We start from the raw sequence: 13,032 nt of genomic DNA on the forward strand, positions 1-13,032 counted from the left end.
CCGGGTGCTGGCTTTGGGCGCTGTGGAGGGGGGTTCTGCTCACAGTGTGGAGCGGGAGTAAGGCGGATGGTCGGGTGGGCTGCATTATAGGAGACAGAGAGGCAGGAGGGGTAGCAGTGCAGCTGCGGCCTGGCCCATTGTGAGCCCCTGACTTAGGGGCGCCACACAGACCCGAGAGAGAGCGGCCTGGCTGACGATGCCAAGAAACCAAGTACCTATGTAAACTTCGTTATCTATGGTGAGCGATGTAGGTTTTCTTACCCACCGGTCAACCTTTCTTGTGTTTTACAGATTCAGCCAGTTATTGAAAAAACCTTTCCATTTTCTAAAGTTCCAGAAGCCTTCCTGAAGGTAGAAAGGGGACATGCACGAGGAAAGACCGTCATTAACGTTGTTTAAATAAACATTCAGTTTGGTGATTGTTGGCTTTCTTACTCGGTGAGTGCCTGCAGGCCCCAGCTTTTTTCTGGACATCCCTTTCCAGATGAGACTGCAAGTTCCATGATATAAATGTAAAAAACACACCCCTTCTTGCCAGTAATTTTCCATCTTCTGAGCCAGGCACAGAGATTTTATAGCCACACTCCCACCCTCAGCCATCACCTTGCCCTGCCCAGGGCTTTCTCCCATCACCTGCCATGCCTGCCCATCTGCCAAGCTCTCTCTGTGCCAAGCGCAAGGGACACGCATGTAAGTAAGGACACGATATGAAAATATCTGCACTTGGGCTTGTCTGTAAAGTCAGTGAAAATTGTCTGTTTTTTTTCACAGCATATTTGCAAATTGTTGTGGCACTTTCTGTTCTGGTAGCTCAAACTGTTTCACCATCTAAATGTTTGTGAGAGAGTTAAAACTTCCAACGTGTGGAGGAGTGGCAGCATGAAGAGCTGACTAAAGCTTCTAGACTCATCAGCGAGCACTTTTCAGAGCGGCCAGGGTTCCCTTCGTCTTTTATTACTCTGCTCTAGAGCAGTCCTCAGCCCTCAGTTCTGAATCGCTTAGGGGCGAATAGAAGAATCGAGCCGGTAATTTGGTTCATCCCTCTCTTAGAGAATGAAAGGAGATGTTCGAGTTTCTAACTTCTTAAAACCTTACTTTTGTAAATAAGCGAGCTAGTCCTCTCTCAGCAATGGAAACGTGCTTCTCTGGGCACTCTTCCGTGAAAATGCCAACCCTTCCACTGGGGCCCAGAGCTTTGGGCTTTGACTGCCCAGTAGGCCCGTCGCGGCTGTTGAGCCTCTAGTCTCTGCCCCCTCTTCACTGGCGGAAAGTGACCGTTTCCTGCTTTGCTGCTTCTCCACCACTAGCGTTCAGCTGCTGACAGAGACCTGGGTGAGCGGCTTTTTCCTTTGTTTCTTCCTGGTAGACACCCGTTTGTAGTGTGTTGGATGAGGGCTCTTCTCTAGAATTACTGTTCCCACCAGTACAAACTTACCTCAGAAGAAAGAGGTTCTTCCAGCTGTAAATAAGCCACTTTTGACTTCTCTGAACAAACGCCAGCCCTGTTGCCTTGAGGGCTCCCAGGTGGTAGTGAGGGGGCATCTCTACTCAGAAGAGTGCCGTGGGCCCTTTTGCCACCGACTCTGAAGTGAGGGCAGTCAGAAATCTCTCTCTGCCCTTAATGTAGCAGCTCTGAAGCCCGCCATGTCAGACATTTATTTCTGATCTGCCCCTGACCCTCTTGGAAGTGTTTGGAGGGCTCCTGAATGGATCCTGTCAGATTTTATCAATACAGTTAACCAAAACCAAGTTTATTTGAGAGAGAAATTGAACACACACTAGACGGTCTTACCCCCACTGTACTGTAGGTAGTGAGATGCGTAGAGGCCTAAGGCCAGCGCTGCACCCGAGAACAGGACAGACGTGGCAGCCGCTATTGGACACGTGCAAGCGGACTTAAATACTGCAGGGCAAGCTGCTGGTGACCGCCAGTGCCCACCGCAGACTCCAGAGGACCAACATCGCATAACTGGAAACGGAAACGAGGTATGTGACGGGAGCACCGGTATTCAGTGCCGAGGACAACTTGGCCAGTTGCGTGTGCAGTGAGCGGCTCAGCATTTTCAGTCTTCACTGAAATGCTCGCTGCAGTTTAGGGTTCTCAGTCCCAAGATTCAGGCAACAGGGATTGCGTACAGCCTCCTTCCCTTCCCTTCTTTCTGGAGAGAATCGCTGGTCACCCTCTGGAGCCTTCCCCACCTCACGTGTCTGCTTCCTGAAGTAAGTGACGTGAGGCCGCCCCCAGTGGCCAGAGCAGCTGTGGGGCCCTGGGGCCTCCCAGGGAAGGCAGTCCCGTGCAGGCCTCACGCCCGTGCAGCTGGTCAGGAGGGGGGAGGCTGGGCTACAAGCTCTGAGTGGATCAAAGGCCTGCTTGACACTGGAGAACGAGCTGTAGGCGCGTGAGGCTGGGCTAATAGATGAGGTCATAATCCACTGTTTCAGTAGATGCACAGGACAAGCATCAGTACTCACACGTGACAGTCTAGGGTGGCCCACAAGGGAGTGGGAATAATGCAGATCCTGCTAGTAAATGTTAGTGGACGTGGACATGATGGCTTTGTAAATTTGCTAATTTTTAATATTAACAGAAACATACTTGGTTCATACTTAGTTCCTTAAAATATATATCTGAACAGCTAAGGCTTTCCCCATTTTACAGCATAATTAATCAGTCCAGAAAACAGAGGGTCAGGGACCAAAATTGCAGGCCTAATAAATGATTTCTTCTCAGATGCTGAAGCGTCTCCTACCTTACAAACTTGAGCTTCTGTCCTTCCCTTTAACATGTACAGGACTTGTAGCCCTGCAAGGTCGGTAACTTTGTTCCTGTTCTCTATCTTTGGAAATAATTTAAAACATACAGCGTCTCTTAAGGTCTTAGGGTGCTTTTTGGAAAAAGTTACACTAAAGCTGCTAAGGAGGCAACCTGTTTAAGCAGCTCCTGAAAGGAAGGGGAAGAAACAAGAGGACAGATGCTTGTTTTAAAATGATCACAGTCTTTTGCTAAGATGAGAGGTTGTCCTGGTCACAGGAACGTGATTCAAGAGAGACTTCAGAGTTGAAGGAGGTGGTCTGCTCTCTTCTTCGCGCTTCCAGCAGCAGGCCTTTTTTTCTTTCTGTTTAAGTCAGGTAGCTCTGGAGGACCTCCAGAAATATTCTTCCTGTGTTCTTTATTCGGGCCTACAGGACCATGGCTTCCCACACTTGTGTTACCTTCTCTTTGCTGACAGTGTTGAGGATAAGGTGATTTTGATCATATTGTGTACCCCCTGAAAGAAAAAAGGAAAATGATGAAAGGTGCCCATGTGAAGGAGCTGTAGCAAGACAGTTTATCACACCACCAGGGTCTCAAGGTAAACAAGGTGTAAAACTACATGCCTTGAGGACACCAAACAGGAAGGAAAGCCCAGAACTGCCTCCACCCACTGGGGGTGATGTGTTAAAGCCCCATCAGAGGGCAGCAGCAGCTCCATACTGATGTCCTACCTCCCCAGGCTCCTTTTCCTACTCAAGTCTTAAAATCTAGTCCATGGTTCCTCTTAAGATCTGTGAAACTGGGGGGAACAGGAAAGAAGCTAGAGATGGGAAAGGAGCAAAGATGGTGACAAATATTCAGCGGAGGGATCGTGGATTTGAGATCGCAGTGGAAGAAAGCAGGCAGGCCTCAGCGGTGGAATGGTCAGTGGGCAAATTTTGCATCAACAATGAACAGTGGTGGTATTAGGTCAAAGGGGAGGTTTGAGTGACACCCGAAAGTATAGTAGGCAGAGCAGCATTCCCACTGCTGGGAACCCACCGGCTGTGGTGCATAAAAACTCACAGCATTTAATATGCTGAGTTCCACTGAACTGTAAAACCAATACAGTTTCCATACGCTCCCTTTCCCCTACCAGATATTTCATATTCTTTAGTGTTAAAAATAGCCTCATGACCTCTGCTTTCAATGGCGAAGTATCATGGACAAAAGAAAGGGTCATGTGGTGGTGTTTTTTCCCCCTAGTGTGGCGTAAACATCCTTTCAGGTACTTTTCAGCAGAAGCCTCTGTACCAATTGTTATAGCACCTAGGACTCTGTCAGAATTAAAATCTGCTCATCTTAATGCAGGGTAAGTGTGACTGGTATTGAAATCATACTGCAGCCTTAAGCCAAGGGGAATCAAATATTCTTATTGTCTTTTAAAGCCCCCAAAAGGTCTGAAAAGTTACATTATAGGTTTTGATAGGGAAGAAAATCTCGTGCCCCTCTTGGAAGAAACTGATTTATCATCATGATAACTGAGCACCTCTGCACAGCTCGATACAGGACAGAATACAAAGCAAAGTGCCCTGGGCTTGTTATGCTTAAGTTTGCAGAGAGAGAAAAAGTTTCCACCACCACAAATCCTACCATCTCCACTGAGGCACACACACTGTACTCCATTGAGATGTCAGGAAGTATTATCTTAAGGTCACAATGCACTTTTTCATTCTTCAAGATTATGGTATCTTAAACATACTTTTTGTGTATATCATAATCCTAGAGTTATGACAACTAGAAAGTTCTTGAAAAATAATTTGATTCATTCTGCCGCCTTTGGGGAGAATTAAAATCATCCCAAACTTTAAAAAGATCAAAGTTAGCATGAATCAGCTTACACTGTCGTCATATCTTTGGTCTGAATATATAGATGTCTATCAAAATATCAGGAGGTGGGTTAAAAGGAATAAATCTTGTAATATTAGTAGGTAACACATGGTCAACAACTGTAGCCAAGGAAACGCAGTCTCCTGTGAAGTGCCCTGGAGAGAGATGTATTTCTGTCCCGTCTGCGCAGGATGTGGGTTTGTGGCCCTGCTCTGTCTTGTCCACAAGATGGCATCATTCTCCCACATTCGGAGACATTTAAACCCAGTTGACCAAGATAGCAAGGGACTACTGCAGCTACTGGGCTCAACACGCAGAGAGGTCACAAATAGACCAGAACAGTATCCGTATTCCAAAGGCACTGGACTAATTTGTGTTGCATTTTAGGAAGTGACCTTGGAGCTTTAAAGCAAAGCCCCTAAGGAGAAAGTTCCTGAAGCCCCACAGTCCTTTTCAGAGTCAAGACCAGAAGCCAGGTACCCTTACTCCTGGTCAGTTGCCAGCACAGTAAGTGGGGAAAATCCCATATGCTTGGAGCTTCAAGAGAGTAAGCTCTCTGAAGCCAAGGTACTGTCTTTTCCCACCCCACCACTTTGGTATCCCCAGTCTCTGGCCCAGAGCTGGTCACATTGTGGGTAAGTGGGTACCCAACAAATACATGTTGAAAGAATAAAAGAAATGCTCTAAGAGACTTGCTCAGGAAGATCACAGTGACCTTAACCCTGGACACAGGAAGCGGATCACACCGTGAGAGGCACTAGTCCATATTTTCCTGCACATCCGTGTTTCCAATTTAGTCACATTTCTCTGGCTTCCCTGGAAGTGTTAAAACTATCTTGTATAGACTGAGGAGCTCCAGTTTAACAAGTTGATCCAAATAAGGATTAAGATAGTGACTCAGCAGTTTGAGCCTCAGGCTGGTCATCTATAGAATGGGCATCTCACCTGTGCACATACTGACAAGTCTGTTGTGCCAGCCCACAGTGCCTTCACCTGCGTGCATTTTATACCAGGTGCGATGTTGGGCCCCGTCCAGCCTGGAGTCAGACGTTGCTTAGTTTTGCTCTAAGTGTAGTGCCCTGCCTCTGTCTCAGTGAACTCGGTTTGCCTCTGAGAACCTTTGGCTCCTCTGAGTCTCTGTGACCTCAGACCCCATTGTGAGGTGGCTTGAACACTCTCCCCACCCGCAGATCAGAATCAATGGCCACCAAAGCCCCTGATGGGAATGTTCAAGCTTATTCTCCATTTTCCACAAGTTAGTTTAAAAAGTTACAAGCTATTTCTTTAATCCTGTATCAATTTTTAATGACATCTTTGGTCTAGAGCCTTGACTCAAGTAAAACTGAGCCAACTTTCTAGCCATAATTTAAAACTGTGTGTGTGTTATACAGTTCCACTAAATTTACAAACATCACCACACTGGTTCCCTGATATGGAGTAGAAAGTCTCTTAATAATTTAAAGCAAAATTACCCCATATGACACAAATAAAATGCACTGTCTTCATTTGCTTGTCAACAGCAACAAGAGTTTACTAAATTCCCATGTCTACATTTGGTAATTTTTCTTTATTTAAAAATTATCATCAGTAGTCCTCCCTGTCAGACATGCAGGGCTCTGCCCCAGACCTCCTGAATCAGGGCCTCTGAGGGCAGGGGACCAGCAATCTGTGTTTCAACAGCCCCTCCAGGAGACTCTGATGCAGATAAAGTTGGGAAACCACTTGCCTAAGTAAACGTATTTGGTCTTCTCCAAGCACCATCAATCAGTTCACTCCGGAGTAACTTCACTGAACAAATGTTCAGTTGAAATCTCTTTGGCTGTGTTTGTTGTTTAGTTCCTTTTCAGTCTTAGATTTTAGGTTACATGCATGTACATGAGCGTCATCAGCTATACAGACTGAGCCTTTTAACTTGTGATTTTTAGTCTGTTGTAATAAATGGTTTAAAGTCACCCCACGTCCAGATTCCACCTCAGCGCTGTGGGTGTGGCGAAACTGACTCACCCCTCTGAACCTCAGTTCTGAGGGGCTATAAAATGGGGAGAGGAGGGATAACACAGGCCTCGTAGGGCTGCTGTGAAGATCACATGAGATGACGTGTTTATTTAGCACTGAGGCTGGCACAGCGTAAGGGATCACTTACTATTAATAGTGCTCCCGATTTCAAAAGTAGAGCTTCTTAGTTAACTAAAGAAAGACACAAGGTAGATAGGGAAAACAATCCTTACCTTTGATATCTAAAACTAAATTTGGCTTAAGCTTGCTGTAGATCCTGCCGTCGGGCTTCATGCTCCAGAACTGACTGTCAGCGTTCTGCTCGAGCGCCAGGCCCAGCTTCGAGCCAGCGGTTACGAGGCTCCCCACGATAGTCAGGCAGCAGTCCTCTGCTATCTGCTCAGCAGAAAGGACACGGCATCTTACACATGGAGGGACACACATTCAGGCACCCCCGTAAGCAGTCCCCTGGGTAAGCTGACTTTTAAACTCACCTTAGTTCCCAGCTTCATTTACACACGAGCATTTCAGCTTTTAGTCATGGTAACTGGGATCAAACAAATATTTATGCCCTTCGTTTCGGATGACATCAGTAATGGAAAGTTCTCAGTTTTTGTCCTTTGTAAGGGGAGACTTAAGCCCTTTGTGAGGTCCTCTGGTTTATTAGTAAGGGAAGCCTCAGAACAGTGCCCATCGTTTACTTCTCCCCCCTACAAAGGACTGATCTGCTTCTGGGTCTGTAGCTAAATCCTCTCTGACGTATCTACCATGCTCAGCTCAGCCTGAGCCTTCCAGCATATGACTGTATCTCTAATTTTGAAGGTTGTTGTGGCATTGAAGTTGCCAAAAGGGCATTTTATCATTTTAAAAACTTGGAATTCCATTTATTCTCTTGTGTTCCTTCATGAGAAATGTCTAAAATTTTCTTCAAAAGGCATGCTATCCAACTATAAAGAGTGTGTTCCAATGCAAAAATCTAATGGATTCTTCTATGAAGTGAATCTACCTTTAACATATAGACAAGGTATGATAGCCATATTCATATGACATTCACACAAGTTGATGTAGAAAATGCTTTTGAAAAGTGTACTATTCTATGTTGAGATAAAAGGATTCTGATAATCTAGTATACTTTTTCTCACTGAACTACTGAATTCAAAGTTAAATAATATCACTGAAATGTTCATTAAAAATAACTGCTGAAAGATACCATTTCCTTGAATTAAGATAATTCACAGACAGAAGTTGGCTTTTTTAGTTCAGTCGCTCAGTCATATCTGACTCTCTGACCCCATGGACTGCAGCACACCAGGCCTCCCTGTCCATCACATCGGTGATGCCATCCAACCATCTCATCCTCTGTCGTCCCCTTCTCCCACCTTCAATCTTTCCAAGAATCACGATCTTTTCAAATGAGTCATTTCTTCAAAGTAGGTGGCCAAAGTACTGGACTTTCAGCTTCAACATCAGTCCTTCCAATGAATATTCAGGACTGATTTCCTTTAGGATGGACTGGTTGGATCTCCTTGCACTCCAAGGGACTCTCAAGAGTCTTCTCCAACACCACAGTTCAAAAGCATCAATTATTTGGTGCTCAGCTTTCTTTATAGTCCAACTCACATCCATACATGACTACTGGAAAAACCATAGCCTTGACTAGACAGACCTTTGTTGGCAAAGTAATGTCTCTGCTTTTTAATATGCTGTCTAGGTTGGTCATAACTTTTCTTCCAAGGAGTAAGCATCTTTTAATTTCATGGCTGCAGTCACCATTTGCAGTAATTTTGGAGATGCTATTGTTTCCCCATCTATTTGCCATGAAGTGATGGGACCAGATGCCATGATCTTAGTTTTCTGAATGTTGAGCTTTAAGCCAACTTTTTCACTCTCCTCTTTCACTTTCATCAAGAGGCTCTTTAGTTCTTCTTTTCTTTCTGCCATCAGGGTGGTGTCATCTGCATATCTGAGGTTATTGATATTTCTCCCAGCAATCTTGATTCCAGCTTATGCTTCATCCAGTCCAGCGTTTCTCATGATGTACTCTGCATATAAGTTAAATAAGCAGTTGACAATATACAGCCTTGACGTACTCCTTTGCCTATTTGGAACCAGTCTGTTGTTCCATGTCCAGTTCTAACTGTTGCTTCCTGACCTGCATACAGATTTCTCAGGAGGCAGGTCAGGTGGTCTGGTATTCCCATCTGTTTAAGAATTTTCCAGTTTGTGGTGATCCACACAGTCAAAGGCTTTGGCATAGTCAATAAAGCAGAAATAGATGTTTTTCTGGAACTCTCTTGCTTTTTTGATAATCCAGTGGATATTGGCAATTTGATCTCTGGTTCCTCTGCCTTTTCTAAAACCAGCTTGAACATCTGGAAGTTCATGGTTCACGTACTGTTGAAGCCTGGCTTGGAGAATTTTGAGCATTACTTTACTAGCGTGTGAGATGAGTGCAATTGTGCGGTAGTTTGAGCATTCTTTGGCATTGCCTTTCTTTGGAATTGGAATGAAAACTGACCTCTTCCAGTCCTGTGGCCACTGCTGAGTTTTCCAAATTTGCTGGCATAATGAGTGCAGCACTTTCACAGCATCATCTTTTAGGATTTGAAATAGCTCAACTGGAATTCTACCACCTCCACTAGCTTTGTTTGTAGTGATGCTTCCTAAGGCCCATCTGACTTCACATTCTAGGATGTCTGGGTCCAGGTGAGTGATCACACCATCATGATTATGTGGGTCATGAAGATCTATTTTGTACAGTTCTTCTGTGTATTCTTGCCACCTCTTCTTAATATCTTCTGCTTCTGTTAGGTCCATACCATTTCTGTCCTTTATCGAGCTCATCTTTGCATGAAATGTTCCCTGGCTTTTTCAGTGCCTCTGTATTAGTTGCTTCTGTTTCTTGTGCTCTTTTCTAAACGTCTAAAGGGTATACGTCTATTTACAGAAAGGATGATTCTTCCTCAAGCACAGCAGACCTAGTTAACAAGCTGTCTTCCTTTCACAAGGCTGTATGCTACCTGCTGACTCATGGGCACCAGTATTAAAAAAAAAAAATTCAGGAGCAAACAGTCAAGCCCATAAAATCAAAGAGTTAAAAAGATTATCTACAATAGAAGCATGAGTTCTCTCATAAATCTTACTCTGCTCAGCATTTAAACATGCATTATGGTGGGAGAAATAGGAGGGAAATTATAAGGCATGACAACTAGGAAACGGAGTGTGTGGTACACAGGGTGGTATCTCTTCACTCTTCACCTAGTCTATGGGGTCCTTCAAAATGCAGACCAAGAGAGATCTGTGTTGATAGTGATGAGGCTTAGAAGTTTATTTCTGTAACAAGAAGGTGAAAGAAAAATGGGAGAGTAACAGACACTTCCTTTTTCCTTTCCATTTCTGTATAAAAATCAAGTATAAAGTTGTTTCTTGGATCAGTGTTAGATTTACTTCCTTTTTAGATTCCTTGACTATTTCTATCAGAGCTAAGAAGTGTTTTCATGAAAAACGTTCCAACTTATTTCCAAAAGAGCTCTAGAAATTGTGAAGTAGCATCTACTTGAAGAGAGACGCCCTTACAGACCCTTGTCTAGCCCCAAATCTCACCCTGCATTTGATGCATCCTTCTTGATAAATCCAGATCTGGTCGTCAGCACCGACATCCTCCATGACCTGTATTCTGAGAAGCTTCAGATCCTCTAGGTTTCCATTGGTTGACATGAATAACCCTGTTGCTTTGTTTCGAAGTCTAAAATAAATTCGTTTCTAGAAGATAAGAACCCAAGCAATAGTCACTGACACGTTGTATTTTAGAAGCACTGAACAGCATCAACAGCAGAGGCAGAATCCAGAATGAGGCTGGATTAGGAATAACGGCTGTGTCAGAGTTTCAGAGGCTTTAGGATTTTCTCAATGAAGAGAGATTGACAGAATTTCAGAGTGCCTGGGGCTGGGAGCTGCCTATGGACAAGCCAGGGCTTGGGACATACCACGTTTTGATGTCGGATGTAATAACATTTCTGAAGCAGTCATAACCTTTTTAGCACCAGAAACATAGCCCAAATTCAGAAATTCTCAGGGGGTGGGGTGGGAGAGAAGCCAATTTCAAACTAATTGAAACTAAAAAGTTAAATATATGTACCAAAAAAATTTCAGAGAAAAGTCTATTCGAAACACCCACAAGAAGAAAATACCTGAACAAAAGGTCGTAGAGAACCTATTTGGTGACAGCCACTGAATTCATACCACTTAGGTACTTCTGCTGGTGACAGTAGGAACTGTCGGCCCCTGTAATTGCCATATTCGTAAGTAACCCATCTGGAAAACAAAAGGAGACGACTGCAGTAAGTGGCAATGTCTATTTGACAATGAGCTTCAATTGTATTTCAGAATGTTTCGATTTTTAGGCTGAGCTTTTATATAATACTTCAAATATACATTGGAGGTTTTTTTTAAAAAAGGAAACTACCTTATTTTCAAAAACAGTTACGGCACCCATTTCTTGACAAAACAAATTCATGGTACATGAGTATTTATGCCCCAAAGTTCCACTCTTAAAGAGAAGTCGGTAGGGTTTTTTTCCAGTAAGGCAATGAGCTAAAGCTAGTCTTTTAGCAGGACAGCCCAGTACTTCCTGTGAGCTTTAAATGATTAATACTTGTAAAGTTCGTATACATAGTAAGTGTTCTATAAGGGTTAGATAAAAATAAATAATAAAATTTTGTTCAAAATGAGAATAATCTTCCTCAGTCCAGAAAACTGCTAAAGACCTGCTCAGGTCTGCTCCACCCAGGAGTGCTGTGATACGCACACATGGAGTACGGGTTCCAGCACAGACCAGCGGGCAAGCAACCTTCCTCTTGGGTCGATGTATTATATATCAAGGAGGAATGTTCTCTGTTTCTAATCCCGGAACTCTAAAATGTTATCATCTTAGCCATTTTATCATAAAAACAAAATACTAATTTAAACCTGTTGGGGAAGAATGTCACGTACAACTCTACCACCCTAATAACCTGAATTTGTTTTTTAAATAGCCATAGTCCACTCCAGTGTTGGATGCCTTCAGACCATACCTATTGTTTTGGCGAGTGAACGAAAAACACCTTCTTAAAAACATATTACACTGATAGTCTGTGTTCATTTTTTATGTCTTAATTTCAGAATTATTCGAAGCTGAGAAAAATCTTCTCCGTGTTGACCTTTAATCGTTTAGCATATAGCATCTGTTGGTCACTCCTGGCTGAAGGAAAATCTCAACCCTTACTCTAAAATTAAATGACTTGGTCTTTCAAAGGAGTAAGCAAAATCAGTTTGTTTTTTTTCCTACTTGCTAAAAAAAATACTCAATAATTTATTACAGTATTCACCTAGGAACTTCGAGAAATGTTAAAGTTCTTACCTTAAGTCAACTGAAAATCTGAATGAAGAGATGATGCCACACACATGGCTTTTCCAAATGGGGAAAGTATACTATGAAGGAGCATAAATACTAACCCTTACAGAAAATAAGGGATTATACATCAGTTTGGTTAAGGTGACATAGAAAAGAAATATGATCAAACTTAATTTTTAAAGTCTACTGAATAAACAAATAGGTAACTCACTTACATGCCACCAATCACCTGGACAGAGCGTATGTGCGTGTTGAATCCTAGGGATCGGAGATTAACTATTTCGGTATTAAATTCAATCTTTTTTCCTTTGAAGTCTTCTCTTTCAAAAAGAATAATTGTTGGCTCAGAAAATTCCTATTTAGGAACAAAAATAATGTTTTATTACTCCCCCTTGATGGTAACTTGAGCTCATGTGAAAATCATCTTGTTTCAAAGACAAAGCACAAGATCTGGCCAGGTTGATGGCTCGTAAGTTCCCTTTCCCAGAAAGTCTGGGTGTTTATGTGCTCAGGAGCTAGAGAGAAGAAAAATGGAGGCCAGAAAGCTTCCCCTTGTAGAAAAAGGCAGGTGACTGTAAAGCGTTCTAAAGTGGGGAAGACAGCCCAGGCATAAAGAAACAGCTGTGTGCACCTGGACTGTCAATTCTAATGGAGTTTATTTTCAACTTGGCTGTTCTTTGTTGAGATTAGGAGGAGCTAGAAAGCCAAGGAGATATAAATGGTGAGAGGCTGGGGGCTATAGTGATCTTTGGGGTTGAGTGGCAACTTGGCCTGATGAAGGAGCCTTCCACTTACATGCATTTTCAAATGTCTTTTGGTGGTGTTTTTTTAACTGTCAATGAGACAGTGATTCTGTATGCTGCCAAACTTTCCTGTAGGAATAATTGTTAGGAAGAAGGAAAAAACAAGATGGGAGCCCCATGTTCAGATGATCACTTAAAAAGGACAACAGCACAGAAGTCCACTGATTTTCAGAAAAGTTGGCTGTTGATGCTTGTTTTTCAAATCACAGATCTTTATG

General features: G+C 43.2%; 2 protein-coding genes across 4 annotated transcripts in view; one reads left to right on the forward strand and one right to left on the reverse strand.

The window, feature by feature from the left end:
• Positions 1-419, forward strand: part of RTN4IP1 (reticulon 4 interacting protein 1) — a 52,569-nt gene extending 52,150 nt beyond the window's left edge. For all 3 annotated transcript variants that reach the window (XM_069598240.1, XM_069598241.1, XM_069598242.1), the window contains exon 9: positions 292-419. In XM_069598240.1, coding sequence (XP_069454341.1) covers positions 292-399 — 108 coding nt within the window. In that variant the 3' untranslated portion in view covers positions 400-419. The remainder of the gene's footprint in view (positions 1-291) is intronic.
• A 1,316-nt stretch (positions 420-1,735) lies between these two features.
• CRYBG1 (crystallin beta-gamma domain containing 1) overlaps positions 1,736-13,032 on the reverse strand; it is a 226,359-nt gene continuing 215,062 nt past the window's right edge. The window contains exons 18-22 of the mRNA XM_069598234.1: positions 12,227-12,366; positions 10,810-10,933; positions 10,223-10,381; positions 6,853-7,015; positions 1,736-3,269 (exon numbers count right to left, since the gene is read on the reverse strand). Coding sequence (XP_069454335.1) covers positions 3,181-3,269; positions 6,853-7,015; positions 10,223-10,381; positions 10,810-10,933; positions 12,227-12,366 — 675 coding nt within the window. The 3' untranslated portion in view covers positions 1,736-3,180. The remainder of the gene's footprint in view (positions 3,270-6,852; positions 7,016-10,222; positions 10,382-10,809; positions 10,934-12,226; positions 12,367-13,032) is intronic.

The sequence above is a fragment of the Ovis canadensis genome, chromosome 8 (assembly GCF_042477335.2).
Source record: "Ovis canadensis isolate MfBH-ARS-UI-01 breed Bighorn chromosome 8, ARS-UI_OviCan_v2, whole genome shotgun sequence".
NCBI classification, from domain to species: domain Eukaryota; kingdom Metazoa; phylum Chordata; class Mammalia; order Artiodactyla; family Bovidae; genus Ovis; species Ovis canadensis.